Raw genomic sequence first — 21,230 nt, 5'->3', positions numbered from 1 at the left:
TTTGGTAAAGCACTCAAAAAGCTTTAAGGCAAATTGAATTTATTATGAAGATTCCTCCCCCCCCCATCATAACATCAACAACAACAAAAAATTGTTTTTCAGTTTTTAAAGGCTTCCAAATAATAAATGTTTTCCATGTAACTTTCAGGCATAGTTTATTAAAATAGCCTTTACCTTTCAAAAAAGATTAGGTGATCTGATAGTTTAAAATATCAAAGGGAATTTAGGCATTGTTAGTAAATCAGTAAATAGTTCTGAGGTTACAAGGGGATTCCTTTGCTCCTTCAAAAAAATGAAAAATGTCTATGGTGAAATTAACCCTTATATTAAAAAAAGAAAAAGAAAAACTAGTTAAAAGTCCAGAATGTATAAGGGATATTGTAATGTGAATACTGGTCATGAGACCTTGAACATTTTATTTAATTTCTATAACTTTCTTTATATGCAAAATGACCATCTTAGTACCTAAGATACAATATGTGTATAGCATGTGGTACCTGGCACAAAGTAACACTGTATTTATGTTTACTTGTACTGCTTATTCATCGACGTCTACATTGTTACTTTAAAAAGACAGTGATACTGACTGAGGTGTCCACACCCAGGCCCAGTGCCCATGAGAGTGAGGCCACAGGGGATTTCCACTCAAGGACACCTTGACACTCTCTCTGAAACTCATTCTTTCTGATGATGACATCGTTTGTTTCTTAATATATTGTTGTGTCTGTCTGTCCATGTGTATGTATATCTCTGTATCACCTTCTGTTTTTCATAAAATATTTTGTAGAACTTTAGAATCAGAAAAACAAAAAGTATAGAGGTCATCCAATTCAATCTCCACAGGTACAGATGTGAAAAACAGGTCTACATGCAATGAACTTGTTTATTCATTACAGAAATACGAGTGTAAAAACATAATAAGCATAGTCCATAGTAATTCAGAGGAATTGGTAAAATAATAGAAAACTCAAAGAAGGAAATTAAATTGCCTGTAAACCTACTACAGAGAGATAACAATCAATGTTTTCATATCTCTGCATCCAATCTTTTGTTTATAGTGGATACACACACAAACACACACACACGGTAAGAAAATTGGCATTATCCTATGAATATTTTTGCCACCTGTTTTTCTTACAATATATACAACACGTTTTTCCTACACTGCTAAATACCTGTGTAAATGTGGTCATTAATAGCTGCAACAAATTCCTTTGTTTCGTAATTTGTGTAATCTGTTTTCAGCACTGGTTTGTCATGTAGGTTGCTTTTCATATTAATTGTCAGTAAAACAGCAGTGCTAAACATCCTTGTTTTTGAATTTTTACTCATATCTAATCCATAAAAAATGAATGTTAATGAATTTTTATGTATTTTTGACAGATTGCTTTCTGTAAGGGTTGTGCCAATCTACTCACCCACCAGCATCAAATCAGATATCCCATTTCCCCAAATGCTCTCAGACACTACTATCATTTTTTTAAACTTCACAAATTTGATAAGCAGAACGTGATATTTCATTGTCACTCTAATATTCTTTTGATTACCAGAAAGTTCTAACATTGTCATATATTCATAGGTCATGTGTAATTGCCATAATTTCTTGTTCAGTAGCTCTGCTAAGTAGTTCTTTCTCAGCCTCAGCTCATGTCCCTCCATATTTTTTTCCACAGTGTGCAGAGGCCTTCCTGGGTAAACCTACAGTGCTCTCTAGTACTGTTCTACTTGTTTGTTTCTCTCTCCTCCCGTTTAACGTTTTGAATTTTGATCTTAATCTCCACAGTGCTGACCTTCCCCGTCATCCCTCACCTTTTTCTCCATCCTCTGAGATTAATGAGCATAACATTTCCAGCAAGAAACCCAGAAAATCCGTTCATGCCTCCATGGTCTGTTTATTTGGAAACTTAAGGCTATGTCATTTCAGTAATGTGAAAGTTACTTTAACACACACACACAGAATTCTTGTACTAGAAACTAATCTGGAAAGCAGCTGACCTAACTTGAAATGGTTCTACTACAAGTTATGATAATGGCAATTTCTGAATCCCTTAGAATACTCCACTTTTTTCTTCTCACCAGCATGCATTATCTGGTTCTTTCTTAACACCAATCCCTTTCTCATCAGCATCTGCTGTTTTAAATTTATTGACATTGTGTGTGCTACAGTGTGCCTTTGCTTTTTGGTTATTATTATTCACAGCTCAATAAGAAACATTAGCATTTTCAAAAATAAAACTGATAACTAATTTGGAGAGAAAACATATTTTAAAAATACTTAGAGATTTAGGGAACTCTTTGAGGAACATTGTATATAGTTTGCCATACATGGTCTCTTTATGTGCTTACAGACCAGGCAGCAATTTCTCAAAGAACCTGATCAAAATTATGTTCACAGACTGAAAAAAAAAAATAACTTTAACAAACAGAAACAGAGATGCACTTTTATTACGCAAAATGTCTTAAGCTTCAATTCTCAAAAAAATAGTGGTATAGACCAGTACTGTCCAATAGAACTTTCTGTGCTGATGAAATGTTTTAAATCTGAATTGTCCAGTACGGACTTACTAGCTACATGTGACTACTGTGCACTTAAAATGTGGCTAGTGAAACTGGGGAGTTGAATTTTTAATTGGATTCAATTAATTTTAATTTTAAGAGTTATGTATGACTAATGGTCACCATACTGAACAGAGTGACACTGGACCATATACACATGTTTAAATAGAACATTAAATTTCAAGTATAATATTTACATTAACCTACTTTTTACTTCTTCTTTGCCTTTTGAAAGGCCTTAGAATTTTAGATATTATTCAGTGATACATTTTCAAATTTAAGCATTTCACTTTAATTGATTTTGCCCATAAAAAAATTGTAATTTTGTAATTGTAATTTTGTAACTCAGTGGTAGGACACATCCAGTAGAATTACTTAGCAACTAAAATAAAAGAACATGTTGACAAACTATGGAAGAAACAAATAGTCTTGGAAAAACATGACTTTTTTTTTCTTAACATTTTATACACCCCAATTAAAGCTCTTTCAGAAGAACTGAGCCTCACCTGTTATTTTCAAAGTTATCAGGGTCTTTTCATTCATTTAAGGACAGATCGATCTACAAATCCTTCAGGAAATTGTGTCATCTCACCTTGTCTTTCCTCAAAATGGAAAACACTTCAAACTTATTCATTTTACAGAAGATAAAATTGCTTCTCTTTACCACACAGCTTCATTAGGTGCTTCTGTTGTCAAGTACACACTAGCTCACTCGAGGCTCAACAAAAGGAAGAAGAAATAGAAATCATGACATTTTCCCCATAAAGTATCCTCTCACAAAACTCTTCCAAGATAGATAGCATTATGCAAAGTGATATTTTATTGCTTTAATACATACATTTCTAACATACCCTATTTGATTGATCTTGATTTTTCAAAAGAAGCAAAAATTTAAGAATTTTCTGGATATTATAAATCACTGATTAATTTTGACATATTTGAGAATTTTTTTTAGAATTTCTATGAATACAAAAGAATAATGAGAGGAAAATCTGAGAGGTTCAGATTAGCACCTCATGGTCACCTAAATTTTATGTTGCCTTATCCAATGCTGAATTATATTATTTTTTAATAGAACTATAGGGAGAATTTTTTTTTTTTTTTTTTTTTTTTTTGGCCACACTACATGGCAGGCAGGATCTTAGTTACCTGACCAGGGATCGAACCTGTGCCCCCTGCAGTGGAAGCGCGGAGTCTTAACAACTGGACCGCCAGAGAAGTCCCAAGAATTTTTAAATGTTTGAGGCAAAAGCATCTTCTATTTGTAGATGCTTTATTTCACAACTCCAACTAGCTAATTCTGGTAATGCATTGCATTTTCGTGTGGGAAGCTTATAACTTCTATAATAGTGCACTTTTTCTCTCAAGAGTCTCTTTTTTCCTGAGTCTTTATGCTGGGAATGAACTTGTAGTTGTGCAATACATGCTATTTACATTCAAGAGTACTCTCAGTAAATGGTGCTATGTGCTGGGCTCAGTGGGAACTAGTAAAGAAAATAAGAAATAATCATTTGGGACCAGTCATTAAGCATTGACAACACATAAATAAGGAAATGTTAGCTAATCATTTACTTGACAATCCAGACAAAATATTAAAATATTTGTATAAAGAATCAGACAATTGAGGAAATTACTCATACATTCTCTGTGTGAATGTTAATTTTCAAGACAGACAAGTAAACTAGATCATGGCTAATCATGCCACAGGGTACTCATTAAACTGTTTTCATTTGAGCTGGAGTGGATATTAATTGGAGAGGATTCCTGGTGTTTCCATACAATCACTCTGTCCCTCCTGCTGATATTGCTTAAAATGTCTAAAAACATGCAATTCAATAGTTACACTTTGAATCATATCACCTTAAGATTTTGATTACTGAATTTTATTCTCTATGTGTTAGCTGCTCAGAGATTTATTTCATTTCACTTTTTAAAACATTTTAAAAGCCCCTAATGGGTATTATAGTTGATCTTGGTTTTGTAAAGATGTAATAAAACAGTTGAAGCTGTATCACCACAGCTAAGGTACTGAATGTTTGGTTCACTATTATTTTGGCTAACTTTCTAAAGAAGACACATGAGCTAAGTACATTTCTGGAATCAAATGAAAGCTTCTAGTATTGGCAGGAGCTACCAGTAAATACATTCCTAATTACTTGTTTTTGACAGGGAGATGTATGATACACAACAGAAATGACCATTTGGAAGCTGTCATTAATTGGCAGGTCATCAAACAAAACACGTTCTTATTAATTTTGGTTTTATTAAATTCATCTCCTCCCAATAGTTGGAGTTATCTGAGCAGGTGATAGAACTAGCATGGCAAAAATGTCACTCCTTCCCTTTACCCCATTTGCATGATCAATAATTAAACTCCCAGAGGCTTCACAGTCATGTCTGTAGTTTGAACTTCTCAAAGTGTAGTATGAAGTTAAAAGAAAACTGGTATTTTAAGCACCTACTAATATGATACTGTGCGAACTTTAGTATGAAGAAGACTCAGAAACCCCCCATCACAGTGATCTCATGACAAGTCTATATTATTTATTTATTTCCAAAAACTAAATTGTTTAGCAAAATGCATAGGAAAGCACGTGTCCTCTTTAGACAAGGGCAGAAACTGAGTAATCGTTTCAAAAGCCTTAAAAGTTAAAAAAAAGAAAAAGGAAAAAGAAAAGACATTATTCATGTACCTCAAGAAACCTTACTAAATATGAAATTTCTCTAATGTTGGATAAAGTTTGCACTTTGAAAATTATATATGCATCTTTCGCTTATACCAAAAAGATGTGAATTGGATTAACATTTTTAATCATTGTTTCCCAATCTGAGAAACCTGAAGATGTATTCGGTGAAGCATTCCTAGTATTCTAGAAGCATTCCTTGCCTCCAAAGAGTTCATTTTGGACCACTCCCCCTCTTCCTCTTCTGCAGTAGAATTTCATTGTGAACAATCAGAAATGGGTGAAAGAATATGAGTGGAGAGAAACAGAAATATGTGTAGGTTGTGAGTAAATGTTTGACTTTCCTCCTGGATGTGTAGGTATCTACATTTCCTGAACACTGTTACTAAAAGAGAGCTTGCTGTCTTCTGGGCACCACACTCCTGTTTTATGTCCTAGAGAAGATCACTGTTGGTCTATTGACTTTAATCAAAATTTAACCTTCCCTAATATAAGAGGGGAAACAAATTCCTAGAAGCCTGATTTCAGGGCCTAGATCTATAGAAATTAGATCAGTACATAACCAGTATGATCTATGGTTGCCATATTGATGTTAGACAAAAATTATATCTGACATTTATTGAACTTACAGTGTGAAAGGGATTATTCTAAGCAACTTTCATTTACTATCTCATCTTAATTCTCAAAACAGATCTGTGATATAGGTACTATTATCTCTATTTTATAGGCAAGGAAAGTGAAGCACAGAAAGGCTAACAAAAGAGCCAAAGTTCATGCAGATACCAAGTAGCAAGCCTGGGACTTGAACCAGACTTTTCAAATGCATGCATTATTAACCACTATGACATATGACTTCCCCAAATTGGATACTATGATATTTAAAAAATAATTTATAGCTTCCCAAATAATTCCTGGTAGATATAATAGTATTCAGGAAATGCATTCCTGTCGTTATAAGCGTTCCAAGAGCTAGGTAAAATACCAATAATATCAATTTTCCATTTACATTTACCTAACTCAAGCAAGCTAATATAGTATAAGGCTCAAGTCTTTTTTTAAAAGTAGATTTTAAGTATATATCATCAACGTCTTTTTTTTGTTATAAAATACGTTTGCTTGTATTTATCTGATTTTTACTTATTAAATTTCTTGTCAAAGTCTCCATCTAACCTATTCCTCAGGAACACCACTGGATTTGCTGATGAATTATTATAAATTCCTGCATGCAATATAAGTGCTAATTATTAACCTTCCTTGGATATGACACTGTACACTTAATAGCAATACTGATTTTTTAATGATTTAATTTCTGTCTTCAAGTTTATTAAAGGAACTTATTCTAAACCTTTAAAGCAATCAGACTCTTATTCTAGCTAAACCAGCTTTACTTAGACTGAAAAATTTTTAGTTGCTACCATTCCTAAAGGACTCACTTTAGTTTTAGCTTCAGAGAAGTGGGGTCATCTTACCTTCTTGATTTCATATGTCAAAATCTTTCAAAATTTATAAATCTATCAAGAAAATGTCTTAAGTATACTCTGAATGACAATGGGTTTGAGCCCTGCTAAAGAAGTGAGAAATTTGAGACCCTAATCAACATTTTCAGCTTCCTTGATGAAAAGGCTGCTGGGTACAAGAGTTTCAGATTTTGATAATCAACCTTTTTATAGGGTTTGATTATTTTAAATTTTTATTTTAAAACCCCATCAGGTGAAACGCTTATAATTCTACATTCATTATTAAAATGCAGTTGTTGTATAAGTGAAGAAATGTTGAAAGTGGATTTTTTTTCTACTCTCCATGCTGTTTTTTGTTTTTACAGATGTTCGAAGAAGAACAATTTATGAATACCACCGAGTAGAACTACAAATGTCAAAAATCACCAATATTTCAGCTGTGGAGATGACCCCATTGCCTAGTAAGTTAACATGTAAACATAGCTAGGTGGGAAAAATGATTTGCAATTTGGATGATCTGATCTTTTTATGCATGGGTCTTCTGATCCTGCGTGTATATGGGGATGCGCGGTGATGTTAATTTTGGGAGAGTAGTCTTTTTTTTCTCTCTCTCTCTCTCTCCATGCTGCCAATTAGTCTTGATGCATCCATTCTCTCCTGTTTCCTAGCATGTCTCCAGTTTAATGGTTGTGGCCCCTGTGTATCCTCTCAGATTGGCTTCAACTGCAGTTGGTGTAGTAAACTTCAAAGGTAAAAGACAGTAATGCAAAATATTTTAAAACTTTATGAAGACTTGTTCTACTCTTCCATTGAATTTTGAATGTGTCAGGTGTGTTGACTGGATATGCATGAACAAATGTACATGTTTTAAACAAAACCCCAAAATGCAAAAAATGCTCAGACATGGGAATGGTAGTATTTTCCTTTGACTGCTCAAAGTGACCATGAACCTTTGTAGTCCATAAGATAATTATCTGACATATATTTATAATTGCTATGGGGCTTAAGATAGATGATGATTGTGATTGATGAATCTATAAATTGCTGCTGTTGGTCCATATTCTTCAGAAATCATGGTACGACACACCTTCACAATAACAAGGATGGTTTATGCATAATCACATTAACAGTCTTAGCAAATTCCTATAAATATCTCAAAGGTTACTAACCAAGATTAGAGGTGTGGTCTGAGGCTGAGGAATACAGTGACATTAACTGGACTCTACATAAATAGAACGTGCGGTTTGGGCCTGGGTTGTAAATAACTGACTTTGAAACTTAAGCTGAATCCCTTGGTTGTGTCAGAGAGGTTTACTGATTTTCATGAATGGCAAAGAGGATTTTTCAGTCCGTAGAGTTTTTCGGAGACTGAATCCTCATTTGTTGGAAATGCAGAGTGAAGACGTTTAAATGTGTTTTACTTACTCAACCATTTTGTGCAGCAGTGATTAATATAGATGTGGTCCCTGCCCACCATGGAGCTTTCAGCCTGTCCGGGAGTAAGTCCCCTCCCACCTGCAGAGTCTATGAAAAATCCGCTTCTTCCTCCAGGAGAACTGAGTCTTCAAGTTCGTGCACGTTCCAGCAGAGCTCTCTGTTATATAAGAAGCCGGTGTCTTATCATCTTGCTGCAGCCTTTGCTGTAAAGATAGGGACATGTTCAGGACTACTTTAAAAGTTATTGAAGTATAAAGAATAGAATGCCAATTCCTTGATAACAAGCTATGGGAAGCATGTGTGACTTGCTAACTTTGGGACAACCACTACAATATTTCAGATAGAGCAATATTATTTACTATAACTGCTGTTTTATTTTCAATTTAACATGTTGTTCCAATAATTTCCTTTGTGCAACGACTTTCAAATAATGAAAAAGCAAGCAGGCGATCACCATTCTTAAAAGTAGATTTTTAACTTGGCTATATCTCCAGAGTGGGAAGAACTGCTATAAAATTAAGGATTTGTAGTCATTTATATTCAAATACTGCTGACATGTCACAAATTACATGCATATCAGAAGTTAGTCAAAATCTGTTCAGATAATGACCAAAATGAATCTAAAGAGATGGCATTTTAATAGGTATATTTTAGTAACACTGATCTGAGACATGAAAAACACCCAAAAGAATTAAGTAAAAGGTCCTGGTTTGGGGTACGTATCTAATTGAAGTTCCAGTTCAGTGGTCATCTCCTGTGAGAACGTTCCCTAAACCATGAGTCTGTGTGAGGCGCCCAACCCCTGTGGTTCTCGGCGTCCTGTGCCAACCTCCATCATTAGCATTTAGCTCGAGGCTTACGGACATTTGTCACTTTTCTGTCTCCTCTGCTAGGCTCTGGGTTTATTAAAGGTGAATTGTCCTTACATCTCCACAGCCTAAGAATGTACCTGATACTGCAGAAAAATGAACGAGTGAATGAACGATGGCTAGGTTCCAAAGGAAGGAATCATGATTTGATTTGTCTGGGAATGAAGGGTCTCCCAGGATGAGGGACTTTCAGAGCTGAAACCAGGAAAGTTGGGGGAAAACCAGGACGAGTTAGCTACCCCAGCTAGAGTACTATTCAGACAATCTCGACTGAAACAATGTCATTATAAATGAAGGTTTGGGACACTAGTCTAGAAACCTACCTTCCGCAAACCATTTCATTATTTTTTAAAAATATTTTTGGTGGAAATATATGTTTAAAGTTCCAAACAAGCAATTTTGACAATCGAAGCACATCCACAAGTTGCAAACTGCTTTATACTGTCAATGCTCCCATTTTATTGAGAGTTTTCTCTGCCAGACATTGTTCCAGGAGTTTTCAAATACATTTAATTCACATAACATTTTTATAGAGGAGGAAACTGAGGCTTCAGTTATTTGTGCAGGGTTTCAGAGCTCTTAAGGGATAAGTTTGGAATTGAAACTCGATCTGTGTGCTTCCTGGCCTGCCTTTTTGATGCCTCACACCCACCAGGCTGCAGGTGCACTAAGCAACTTAATCTTAGCTGCTTCCTGAAAAACAGTAGACATATTACTGAAAAAAATAAATATTTCTATAATTGTGGGTGCAAGAAAATTGCATGGTTTTGAACTTGGCGTAAAAAGCATGTAGAAGAGAATCAAGCAAAGCACAAGACTTTTGTATATTTCTGAAAGCATAGGTTGGTTTTTTTTTAAGATTAATGGAAAAAAGAAAGGTGGTGATGCATATGAATGAGGACAGAATTTATCAGAGAACACTATTAAGAAAATCTTCGAATTTTCTGCCTGTTACCATTTGGTGTTTTGTTGCATACCAAACACTGGTTTAAAATCTTGGATTTATTTTTAATTCTTCAGCAACCCAGTTATATACATATCAAAACCTGCTTAATTAATTGGTTTAACTATGGCTCGTTGCACTTTTGTTCAACTTAATTTCCCCACTGCATTTTATTAACTTCTCCTTAGGCCTATGAGCATCAAAACTTTGCTTTTGCTGCCCAGAAGCATTTCCCCAGACTTTAGAGCTTTTATTGACAAATTCAATAAAACAAAAGACGTCTTATCCTAAGCAGCGCAAAAATTGCCTCTCAGATTGTTTTCTTCCATCCTTCTTACCTTCTCCTTTGTGCTTTCTTATCCCTGAATGATAATCAGTTGGTGGTGATTATTGAATTCTCAAGTTGGGCTTCCTCTAGAAAGATAAGATAATTTTAATTGGTTTGTTTATTTCCTTTAATTCCCAGTTTTCAGCGAGCCAAAATTAAGGCAAAATATTTGTAATGGCTTATCCAAGGTCTAAAGGAATTTGAGTTATAGGAACATGTAATGAGATCCATGATCAAAAATGTTTTCTTGGGACAGGTGGCCATTACTTCTAGGTAAGAGTGCTTTTGTTTCTTCACTGAAAGCTGAGAGGACCTGAATCAACCACTTTCAACTACACCTTTTATCTTCAATCATTCAACAAAATTTTTTTAGTATCTCTGTGTTCAAGTTACTATCCTGGATTGTGAATTCAGTGGTGAACGAGAGAGAAAAATCACTTCCCTCATAGAGCTTACATGTTTAGTATGGGGAGATAGGGTTTAAGCAAATAGATATGCAGGAAATAAAGTTAGCAGTGGTGAGTGCTACGGCAAAAGAAATAAATTGAACATTATAAGGGAAAATATAGCAAAATCGATAGGAATAACAGGAGTTTACTTGTTGGTTTCATGCTAGACAACCTTGTCTTTTTGAAGAGACCTTGGTTTCATCAGCCATCACCCTCCAAAAGTTTATTTTTTAATTGAAAATATATTTTGGCTCTTAAAACATTCATTCACTCATTCATTTACTTAAAAATTTATTGAGGGCTTCCCTGGTGGCGCAGTGGTTGAGAGTCTGCCTGCCGATGCAGGGGACACGGGTTCGAGCCCTGGTCTGGGAAGATCCCACATGCCACGGAGCAGCTGGGCCCGTGAGCCACAACTACTGAGCATGCGCGTCTGGAGCCTGTGCCCCGCAACGGGAGGGGCCGCGATGGTGAGGGGCCCGCGCACCGCGATGAAGAGCGGTCCCCGCACCGCGATGAACAGTGGTCCCCACTTGCCGCAACTAGAGAAAGCCCTCGCACGAGCCGAAGACCCAACACAGCCAAAAATAAAATAAATAAATAAAAACATAATTTGCAAAATATAATTAAAAAAAAAAAAAAAAATTTATTGAATACTTTCCACATTTATCTGAACAGCAAGCACTAGTCTAAGCACTGAAGTAGTTAGAACAATAACCAGGCATTAATCAAAGCCAGAGTTCTCATGGAGCTGAGTTGAGCATATTAAGCTGGAAAATAAATGAATTGATAATTAAACAAAGAAGACTGTTGATAATGAATGATCTGTTGAGTTTGGAGAGCCAGTAGTTGCTCTGATCTGAGTGGCCAGGAAAGGCTTCTTGGGAAAAGTGACGGTTAAACTTAGATCTGAACAACTGGGAACCAGCTACACCAAAGTGAAAGCAAAGAGCATTTCAAAGCGAGACAGATTACTTAGTGGGTTAGAAGTGAAGGAAAAGGGAACTATATGAAGCCAGGATACTTCTTCTTAAATTTTTGTTGGGGCAATTTGGTGGACGCTGGCACTTGTTTTTTGAGATAGGTAAGATGACATATGAACTAGAGACTAGGGTAGGAAGAAATAAAGAGTTTCATTGGAGACTAGTTCAGTTTGAGATGCCTATCAGACCTCCAAGTGGAAATGCTGTGTAGGTGGGGATATATGAGCCACATATTCCAGGAAAAGGTTATGGCCAGAAGTTCAGATTGGAGAGTCATTATCATATAGATAGTGTTTAAATTCAGTGGACTGAATGAGATCAGCTGTGGAGAAAGTGTAAATTGAAAATAGAAGAGATCCCAGGAAGCAGCCTATGGCATGGCATAATGAGATATGATGCTAGTTTTCCATTACATAAAATTATTTTAAAGTATTTGTATACATGTATGTTTCCATAGACAGAGGATACCTAGGAAAAGATACATAAGAGACTGATAACAATATTTGTCTCTAGGGAAACGATTGTGAACAGGGACAGGCAGGAGAATGAGTATTGCTTTTCATCACGTACTCTTTCCTATGATTTGAATTTTGCCACATGGAGTTGAAGACAAAAGGAGGAATCAACAAAGGGGACATAAAAGAACATAAATTATTTCAAGGGTAGAAACACAGTCTTAGTCTTACTCATTTTAGTAAGCACCCAACACCGCGCCTGACCTAACACAGGGCTCCAACACAGAGAGCTTGGACTGAACCATCCAATAATTGAGGCCAGAAATTTCCACTTTCCTGAGAATTCTAATTGCTCACTTTGGCTGTTACCCTCCATTGACTTTGTCAGTGCCAACCAAACGGCTATAGAAAGAATTAAGCTGATGCCTGATGTTGACATTAAATGATGTCAGCATTGTCATTAAGCATGTTGAACACTGGGGAGTCAGTCTCTTGATGCCTCATTTTAAAAGAGTTTTCCACCATATATTTACCTAGTTCCAATCAAAGTCATAAGAATGGTACTGGTAAAAATTTGGGAATAAACATAGTGTATGATTCCACCCATCAAAAGAATAAATAGAATAGGCAGACCTCTACTAATGGTAAACATATGGATCTACAGAAGAGTACTATAACATATTTACTTAAGAAAAAATATGAGATGAGAGAGAGGTGTTTCTGAACAACTGCTCTCTTATTTTTTTCAACCTGTTATTTCTATTGCATCTCCCTGAGCATCCTCTGGCACTGCCTGTTATTTGCCACTGAATGAATTGGATTTCTTTGCAGTAGCAAGAAGAGAAATAGAAAGAAAGTATCACATGCAATATATTTCAAAATTTTTGAAAATACATAAAGTCAGAAATATTGGCTAATAATTCATTAACAATATGAAATGTATTATCAACCTAAATTAATTAAGGATATAAAGGCACAGCTAATTTTTAAAAGAGAATGTGCTTATATTATTATATTCTCATTTAGCCTACAGAAATTAAACTACCTAAGTTTGGGAGAAAAAAGAGAGTTGGAGAGAACAAATTTAAGTAGTGCAGCTGATCCAACCTTTTCCCAATCAGTAATCTTATGCTTCTGAAAAACAGCACCCAAGTGACTGGAATATATCTATCTCCTTTGGTCTTGATCCTCTATACCCCTTAACATGGGAACATTTGCAGCATTGAGTGTGACTCTAGTATTTAAAGAAACAGTGGGTATTTTTCATATCACGTGGTCTGGAAAGCAAGCCAACCACTTCATCAACAAAAACCCCACACCCCACAGTCCATTCTGACATTGGAGGAAGAACTGGTTTTATTAAGGGACAGAGTATCAGGCTTCTGAGAGGGCTGTACTAAGGGAATTCCAAGCATATTTTGACTGAGTATGATTTTGACCTACTTACCCACCTCAATATCTAGCCCTGAAGTAAGGTGCAACTCCACTGAAATCCTGAGAAGGCCATACAAAGCCATATAAAGTTGGTCTGATTTAACAGTAAGTCTTAATTTAGTCCAAGATTTTAAGATTGAAGGAGAGGATCCGGAACCTACAATTGTTGAGTGACAAGCCATATATGGTCTAATAAATTCACATTTGAAGCTGCTTGTAAATTATACATTTATATGATTCTTTCACATAAGGAAACTTGTTAGCTTTGGTGATAAGGTGTGGAGCCCAGATCTAATAATCAAATAGAAGCCATTTGAGAAATCTAGGAGCCCTGATCCAAAATTAATTATAACCTTAGGCTTATTTCAGTGGATTGGGGTAAAATAAAGTTCTGCTTGGAAATGCACCTAATTTCAGATGGACATTTAGAACTCAACAAGCTCTAAGAATTTTAAATAAACTTTTATTGATCTATGTTCCAACATGCTGATTTTCAAGTTGAAATCACCTCCATCTGCTTAACAGAATTACTGATTAGTAATATTTTGATTGCTGAAAATGTTACTGTTTTCAGTATATAAATTGAATGTCAGGTTTAAATACAAAATATGAAGCTATTCATAACTAACAAAATCTACTTTTGTCTTTGGTAGAAAATATGTCCTTGCTGAACTATCAGATCCAACAAAATTATTTAATTGAAGAAAAATTAATTGGAATGCTTTGTTATCACTCTGCCTAGTCATGATAGACAGGAAGAAGACAATTGCTGTCATTTCTGATTGAAGGCATCAAGGAGACATTAGACTTTAATTATATACACTCAGCAACAGTGGATAAATTACCCATAGATCTGAAACTGGTGACCACCTGGACTTCCTGTGTCAGGGAGTACTAGCCAGCCAAGGTTCAAGAGGGGCCCAGAATGGAAGAAGCATTCCTGAGTTATTCAAAAGGAATCAAAATTCCCCAAAATTGAAAGTAGAGAGGAGGCCATGTTTTGTTGTCTGAGGTAGATTCGACTGGATGTCTGAATGCCTAGTGGCACAGCCAACGATTAACTGACTAATCTTGGACAAATCAATAAAGCTCTTTGACTGTATATGCTAAAATGTGAAATCCATATGCCATCATGATATATTTGCTTCTTATGTTCCTTACATCTGAGTGGCCATAAGTTCGGTAGTTCTCACATATTAGTACAGTGAAGAATTGCTACTGAAGCTTGTTAAAATGCAGATGTCTCTGAAACCCTCCAAGGGATTCATATTCAGTAGGTCCAGAGTGGAACCCAGGGATTTAACTTTTTAACAAACCTCCTCAGGGGATCCCGGGGTAATCTGAGGCGGGCACAGTGAAAATGCTGCTCTTGCAACGTGTGGGCTGAAAGTCCTGTAAGCCTGCAGTGCTTAGGCCAAAATTGTGTGGAAACATTTATTCTTAATTTGGAATAGAGAAATACTACCAAAAAAAAGTTCTGAAGATAAAAATATTTGTTGTTAAAATCTATCAGTAGTTAATGAAATAGATCATGATAAAAGAAAGCAAGAAATTTTTGGATAAGTATAGCGTATAAAATAAACAAATCAGATGATGTTGGAACATTGTTAGCTAGTTAAATTTGTTGGGACATCTTTGATTTCTGAATTTTTATTAAAATACTGCTACCACAGTAGAAATTCACTGTTCTAAAGGAGCTGAGGTGCTTCTAGAAATATCATACAGCCAAGATAATTGTTTTTGACATGCAATGCTTCTAAGTGGTGAATTGAATTTGGAACTTATTTTAGTGCTAGGCCCTTTATAATCCTTCAAATTTAAATAAAGAATCTTAGTATTTCTCTTAATTAGCTTGTCCTGAAATATAGCGTAAACACATTTGTCTTTTAAGAATACAGAATTAAAGTCTATTTTTATTTCCTTCTGAGCATTCCAAGCCCAGCTTTAACAAATGTATGAATTTTTGTGTGTGAATTAATTATAATAGTATAATGAGGTGTGATGCTATTTTATACATTACATAAAAGCATTTTGAAGTATATTCCAATATAGAGAATACTTTTGAAAAGATATATAAGATACCAGTAGCAGCTAATTTCACCTTTGGGGAAACTGCCATGAATTGGAAATTGACATAAAGAGAGAATATCATTTCATCAGATTCCCTTTTATAGAGTTTGAATTTTCACCATATGTACATATTACCTACACTGAATCAATCAATAAACATATATATATATATTCCTAAATGAAAGGAAATATATGTTAAAGTGTATTAGGAAAATTTGGATACTCTTTCAGAAAATTCTAAAGTTAAAGAACCTTTCAGGAGCAGAAAATTATCAATGCTGAATGTATGGGCTACGTTTCTTTCCCCTGAAGAGACGGCATTAGATTTATTAGCCTTTTGGATATAAAATGCATGTAATTCTTTACTTTTTTTGAAAAAAAAAAAGGGTACTGAACTGTGTTATTTTTATCTATCTGTATCTGTCTATCGATCTATCTATCGTCTATTTTGCATTTTGGTCTCTGTCTCCTTTTTGCCACTGGCCATCTGCCAGTCTCTCCGGACGGCTATGAATACAGAATGGAAACCAGCTTTCTTTTTTCCAAACTCTAAAGCAACAGGTAGGTGCTCGAGCCAAGCCTCCTGGTAACCAAGGCCCCCCTGAAATATCAAGGCATCTTTAAAGTCATCTTTGATTTTCCAGTCAGTGAATGCTGTGTTTGCATTCCATCTGAGCACTATTTGGCAAACTAGAGATAAGAGCTGTAGAATTATTTAGCATTACATCTGTTTATAGCTGCTTTTTCAAGATCATCCAAGTGATTTTAAAATTTTGCTTAGGTGTTAACCAACTGTGGTGGCTGCATTTTATTTGGTTGTAATTTAGAAAACTAAACTTCAACAAATGCAATCTAGCTAACATATATGGAGTAGCAAAAATGGAGCATTTTAGTACTAAATTACATATTCCATCCCCTTAGCTGGCTTGTACTAATGCACTAATGAGTTCCCCTGGAAATAATTAAAATTTAATTGTCCAAGAATGAAATTGAATTTCTCAATTTAAAAACAGTAGGTGCTAAATTATTATGGGAAAAATATGATCCTTAAAAGACAAGGAAATCAAAATTTAAAAGCAAAAACCAAAGTTCACAGTTGGCTTCCCTGTAAAAGAAATTGACATGACTATTGAGTAGGAGGTGAACCTCAGATTAACAGTCTTATAATGAAAATTCTGATATTGCAGTAAGAAGAAAACATTTAATGAAAGTAGTTTGGTTTAATTATTTGTTTTGCTGGAAATCTAATGTCAAGATATAGAAAAACATTCAAAATTCAATATATTCCTACTCAAGCCAGCTCTTTCAACACTTAACATAAGAAAATGATAAAAATGTCATTGGGATAGTTTCTGATTTTTTGATTTCTGCTAAAATCTGTCTCTGAGAAAAGCTGAACTATGATTGTTTCATATGTCTTGGTATGAACATACTACTAAAGATTTTTATGAAATGTTCTAAATGCTAAAGAATTTATTCTCTCTCAAGTTTTGAGTCAGAGATACAATCTTTCCCTACCCAGAGTTTTGAGGGAAATTTTATGGTAAGAATTTTGTCATTCATGGAAAAGTTCAGGAAATGCAGTAATTCAACAATGCATGCAACAATCCTGTTGTTTCTTTAGCTCTAAGAACATCTAAATAGTGTTATTCTAGAGATGTATCTTTTTATATGATTGTAAGGCAATCTGACCAAGCTAGTATACTTTATTAGGGAAAACAAAGAAGAAGATATTTCAAGATAAAAATGATTTATTGGTTGAACAAAGACTAGCATTCAAATTTTCCTTTTCTGGATCATTATAAAATGGGTTGGCTGATTCTGGATTAGTGACGCTCATCTTTTTCTCCTTCCTAGAGGGCAACTTTTTCTTTCTCCCAGCTCTAGAATTTTCCCTTCAATGACAATTCATAGTCAAGGGGGAGCTATTCTCTTCATGTATCATGATCTTGTCTGCATTAATTTCTAACGATAGACTCTCCTAAAAATACACAGATTTTATATCCCTAAAATAATGTCTTTCGACCACTAGAGAAGACCTCTGTATTGACATTTGCTCTGATCAAAATTAATCTCTCTCTCCTCTGCACCCAGCTAGCACACAAGTTTATTTTATCCTTGCCCAGATTTCCTGCTGCTGCTACTGCTGCTAAATTGCATGCACTTTGAAAGAAAGGACAAGGGGGTTGTTTTAAGGGTAAGCATGCCTCACCTTTGGAGGTGCTTAACATAATTATAGTACCTACCTTTTATTCTATACTTACCATGTGCCAGGCATCACAGGAAAGCCTTTACTTCCACTAAAGTCTTTTAATTCTATTATCTCATTCAATCTTTGCAATCACATTAAGAGGTAAGTGTTAAGATCCCTGTTTCACAGATTAAGTAAATGAGAATTAGGAAGGTTGAGAAGCTTAGCCAAGGTCCCAACACTAGGAAACAGTGGAGCCAGGATTTAAAATAAAAATTTAGGGGTGTGAACACAGCCTGAAGGGGGCTAGTGCACCACAGCTAGCCGGAAGGGAGTCTGGGGAAAAGCCTGGAACTGCCTAAGAGGCAAGAGACCATTGTTTTGGGGTGCTTGAGGAGAGGGGATTCACAGCACTGCCTAAACGAGCTCCAGAGATGGTTGTGAGCCACGGCTATCAGCGCGGACACCAGAGACGGGCATGAGACGCTAAGGCTGCTGCTGCAGCCACCAAGAGGCCTGTGTGCGAGCACAGGTCACTATCCACACCTTCCCACCACCCTGGGAGCCTGTGCAGCCCGCCACTGCCAGGGTCCTGTGATCCAGGGACAACTTCCCCGGGAGAACACATGGCCCGCCTCAAGCTCTTGCAACGTCATGGTGGTCTCTGCCGCCGCAGGCTCACCCCACATTCCATACCCCTCCCTTCCCCTGGCCTGAGTGAGCCAGAGCCCCCGAATCAGCTGCTCCTTTAACCCCGTCCTGTCTGGGCGAAGAACAGATGCCTCAGGCGACCTACAAGCAGAGGCGGGGCCAGATCCAAAGCTGAACCCCGGGAGCTGTGTGAACAAAGAGAAAGGGAAATCTCTCCCAGCAACCTCAGGAGCAGCAGATTAAATCTCCACAATCAACTTGATGTACCCTGCATCTGTGGAATACCTGAATAGACAACGAATCATGCCAAAATTGAGGCTGTGGAATTTGGGAGCAACTGTAGACTTGGGGTTTGCTTTCTGAATCTAATTTGTTTCTGGTTTTATGTTTATCTTAGTTTAGTTTAGTTTAGTATTTACAGCTTATTATCATTGGTAGATTTGTTTATTGATTCGGTTGCTCTCTTCCTTTTTTTATATATATATATATTTTTTTTTTTTTTCCTTTTTCTCTTTTTGTGAGTGTGTATGTGTATGCTTCTTTGTGTGATTTTGTCTGTATAGCTTTGCATTTACCATTTGTCCTAAGGTTCTGTCTGCCCGTTTTTTTTTCTTTTTTTTTTTTTTGATATAGTTTTTAGTGCTTGTTATTGTTGGTGGATTTGTCTTTAGGTTTTGTTGCTCTCTTCTTTCTTTCTTTTTTTGTTACTTTTTTATTTTTAATAATTTTTTTAATTTTTTATTTTAATAACTTTATTTTATTTTACTTTATTTTTTCTTTCTTTATTTTTTTTTTCTCCCATTTCTTCTGAGCCATGTGGCTGACAGGGTCTTGGTGCTCTGGCCAGGTGTCAGGCCTGAGACTCTGAGGTGGGAGAGCCAAGTTCAGGACATTGGTCCACCAGAGACCTCCCGGCTCCATGTAATATCAAACAGCGAAAGCTCTCCCAGGGATCTCCATCTCAACGCTAAGACCCAGCTCCACTCGACGACCAGCAAGCTACAGTGCTGGACACCCTATGACAAACAACTAGCAAGACAGGAACACAACCCCATCCATTAGCAGAGAGGCTGCCTAAAATCATAATAAGGTCAAAGACACCCCCAAACACACTACAAGACATGGTCCTGCCCACCAGAAAGACAAGATCCAGCCTCATCCACCAGAACACAGGCACCAGTCCCCTCCACCAGGAAGCCTACACAACCCTTTCAACCAACCTTACCCACTGGGGCAGACACCAAAAACAACGGGAACTACAAACCTGCAGCCTGTGAAAAGGAGACCCCAAACACAGTAAGTTAAGCAAAATGAGAAGACAGAGAAATACACAGCAGATGAAGGAGCAAGGTAAAAACCCACCAGACCAAACACATGAAAAGGAAATAGTCTACCTGAAAAAGAATTCAGAGTAATGATAGTAAAGATAATCCAAAATCTTGGAAATAGAATGGAGAAAATACAAGAAACATTTAACAAGGACCTAGAAGAACTAAAGAGCAAACAAACAATGATGAACAACACAATAAATGAAATTTAAAATTCTCTAGAAGGAATCAATAGCAGAATAACTGAGGCAGAAGAACGGATAAGTGACCTGGAAGATAAAATAGTGGAAATAACTACCACAGAGCAGAATAAAGAGAAAAGAATGAAAAGAATTGAGAACACTCTCAGAGACCTCTGGGACAACATTAAATGCGCCAACATTTTAATTATAGGGGTCCCAGAGGTAGAAGAGAAAAAGAAAGGGACTGGGAAAATATTTAAAGAGATTAGGGTTGAAAACTTCCCTAACATGGGAAAAGAAATAGTCAATCAAGTCCAGGAAGTGCAGAGCGTCCCATATAAGATAAATCCAAGGAGAAACACACCAAGTCACGTATTAATTAAACAATCAAAAATTAAATACAAAGAAAGAATATTGAAAGCAGCAAGGGAAAAGCAAAAAATTACATACAAGGGAATCCCCATAGGTTAACAGCTGATGTTTCAGCAGAAACTCTGCAAGCCAAAAGGAAGTGACAGGATATATTTAAAGTGATGAAAGGGAAAAACCTACAACCAAGATTACTTTACCAAGCAAGGATCTCATTCAGATTCGACAGAGAAATTAAAACCTTTACAGACAAGCAAAAGCTAAGAGAACTCAGCACCACCAAACCAGCTTTAAAACAAATGCTAAAGGAACTTCTCTAGGCAGGAAACACAAGAGAAGGAAAAGACCTACAATAACAAACCCAAAACAATTAAGAAAACTGTAATAGGAACATACATATTGATAATTACCTTAAATATAAATGGATTAAATGCCCCAACCAAAAGACATAGACTGGCTGAATGGACACACAAAAAAAGACCCATATATATGCTGTCTACAAGGGACCCACTTCAGACCTAGGGACACATACAGACTGAAAGTGAGGGGATGGAAAAAGATATTCCATGCAAATGGAAATCTAAAGAAAGCTGGAGTAGCAATACTCATATCAGATAAAATAGACTTTAAAATAAAGAATGTTACAAGAGACAAGGAAGGACACTACATGATGATCAAGGGATCAATCCAAGAAGATATAACAATTATAAATATATATGCACCCAACATAGGAGCACCTCAATACATAAGGCAACTGCTAACAGCTATAAAAGAGGAAATCGACAGTAACACAATAATAGTGGGGGACTTTAACACCTCACTTACACCAATGGACAGATCATCC

General features: G+C 36.1%; 1 protein-coding gene across 3 annotated transcripts in view; it reads left to right on the top strand.

The window, feature by feature from the left end:
* PLXDC2 (plexin domain containing 2) overlaps nt 1–21,230 on the top strand; it is a 414,553-nt gene that overhangs the window by 293,900 nt on the left and 99,423 nt on the right. For all 3 annotated transcript variants that reach the window (XM_059911311.1, XM_059911303.1, XM_059911320.1), the window contains exons 9-10: nt 7,063–7,158; nt 7,366–7,447. In XM_059911311.1, coding sequence (XP_059767294.1) covers nt 7,063–7,158; nt 7,366–7,447 — 178 coding nt within the window. The remainder of the gene's footprint in view (nt 1–7,062; nt 7,159–7,365; nt 7,448–21,230) is intronic.

The sequence above is a fragment of the Balaenoptera ricei genome, chromosome 2 (genome assembly GCF_028023285.1).
Source record: "Balaenoptera ricei isolate mBalRic1 chromosome 2, mBalRic1.hap2, whole genome shotgun sequence".
Classification (NCBI taxonomy): domain Eukaryota; kingdom Metazoa; phylum Chordata; class Mammalia; order Artiodactyla; family Balaenopteridae; genus Balaenoptera; species Balaenoptera ricei.
This window is presented reverse-complemented; position numbering and strand designations above follow the sequence as displayed.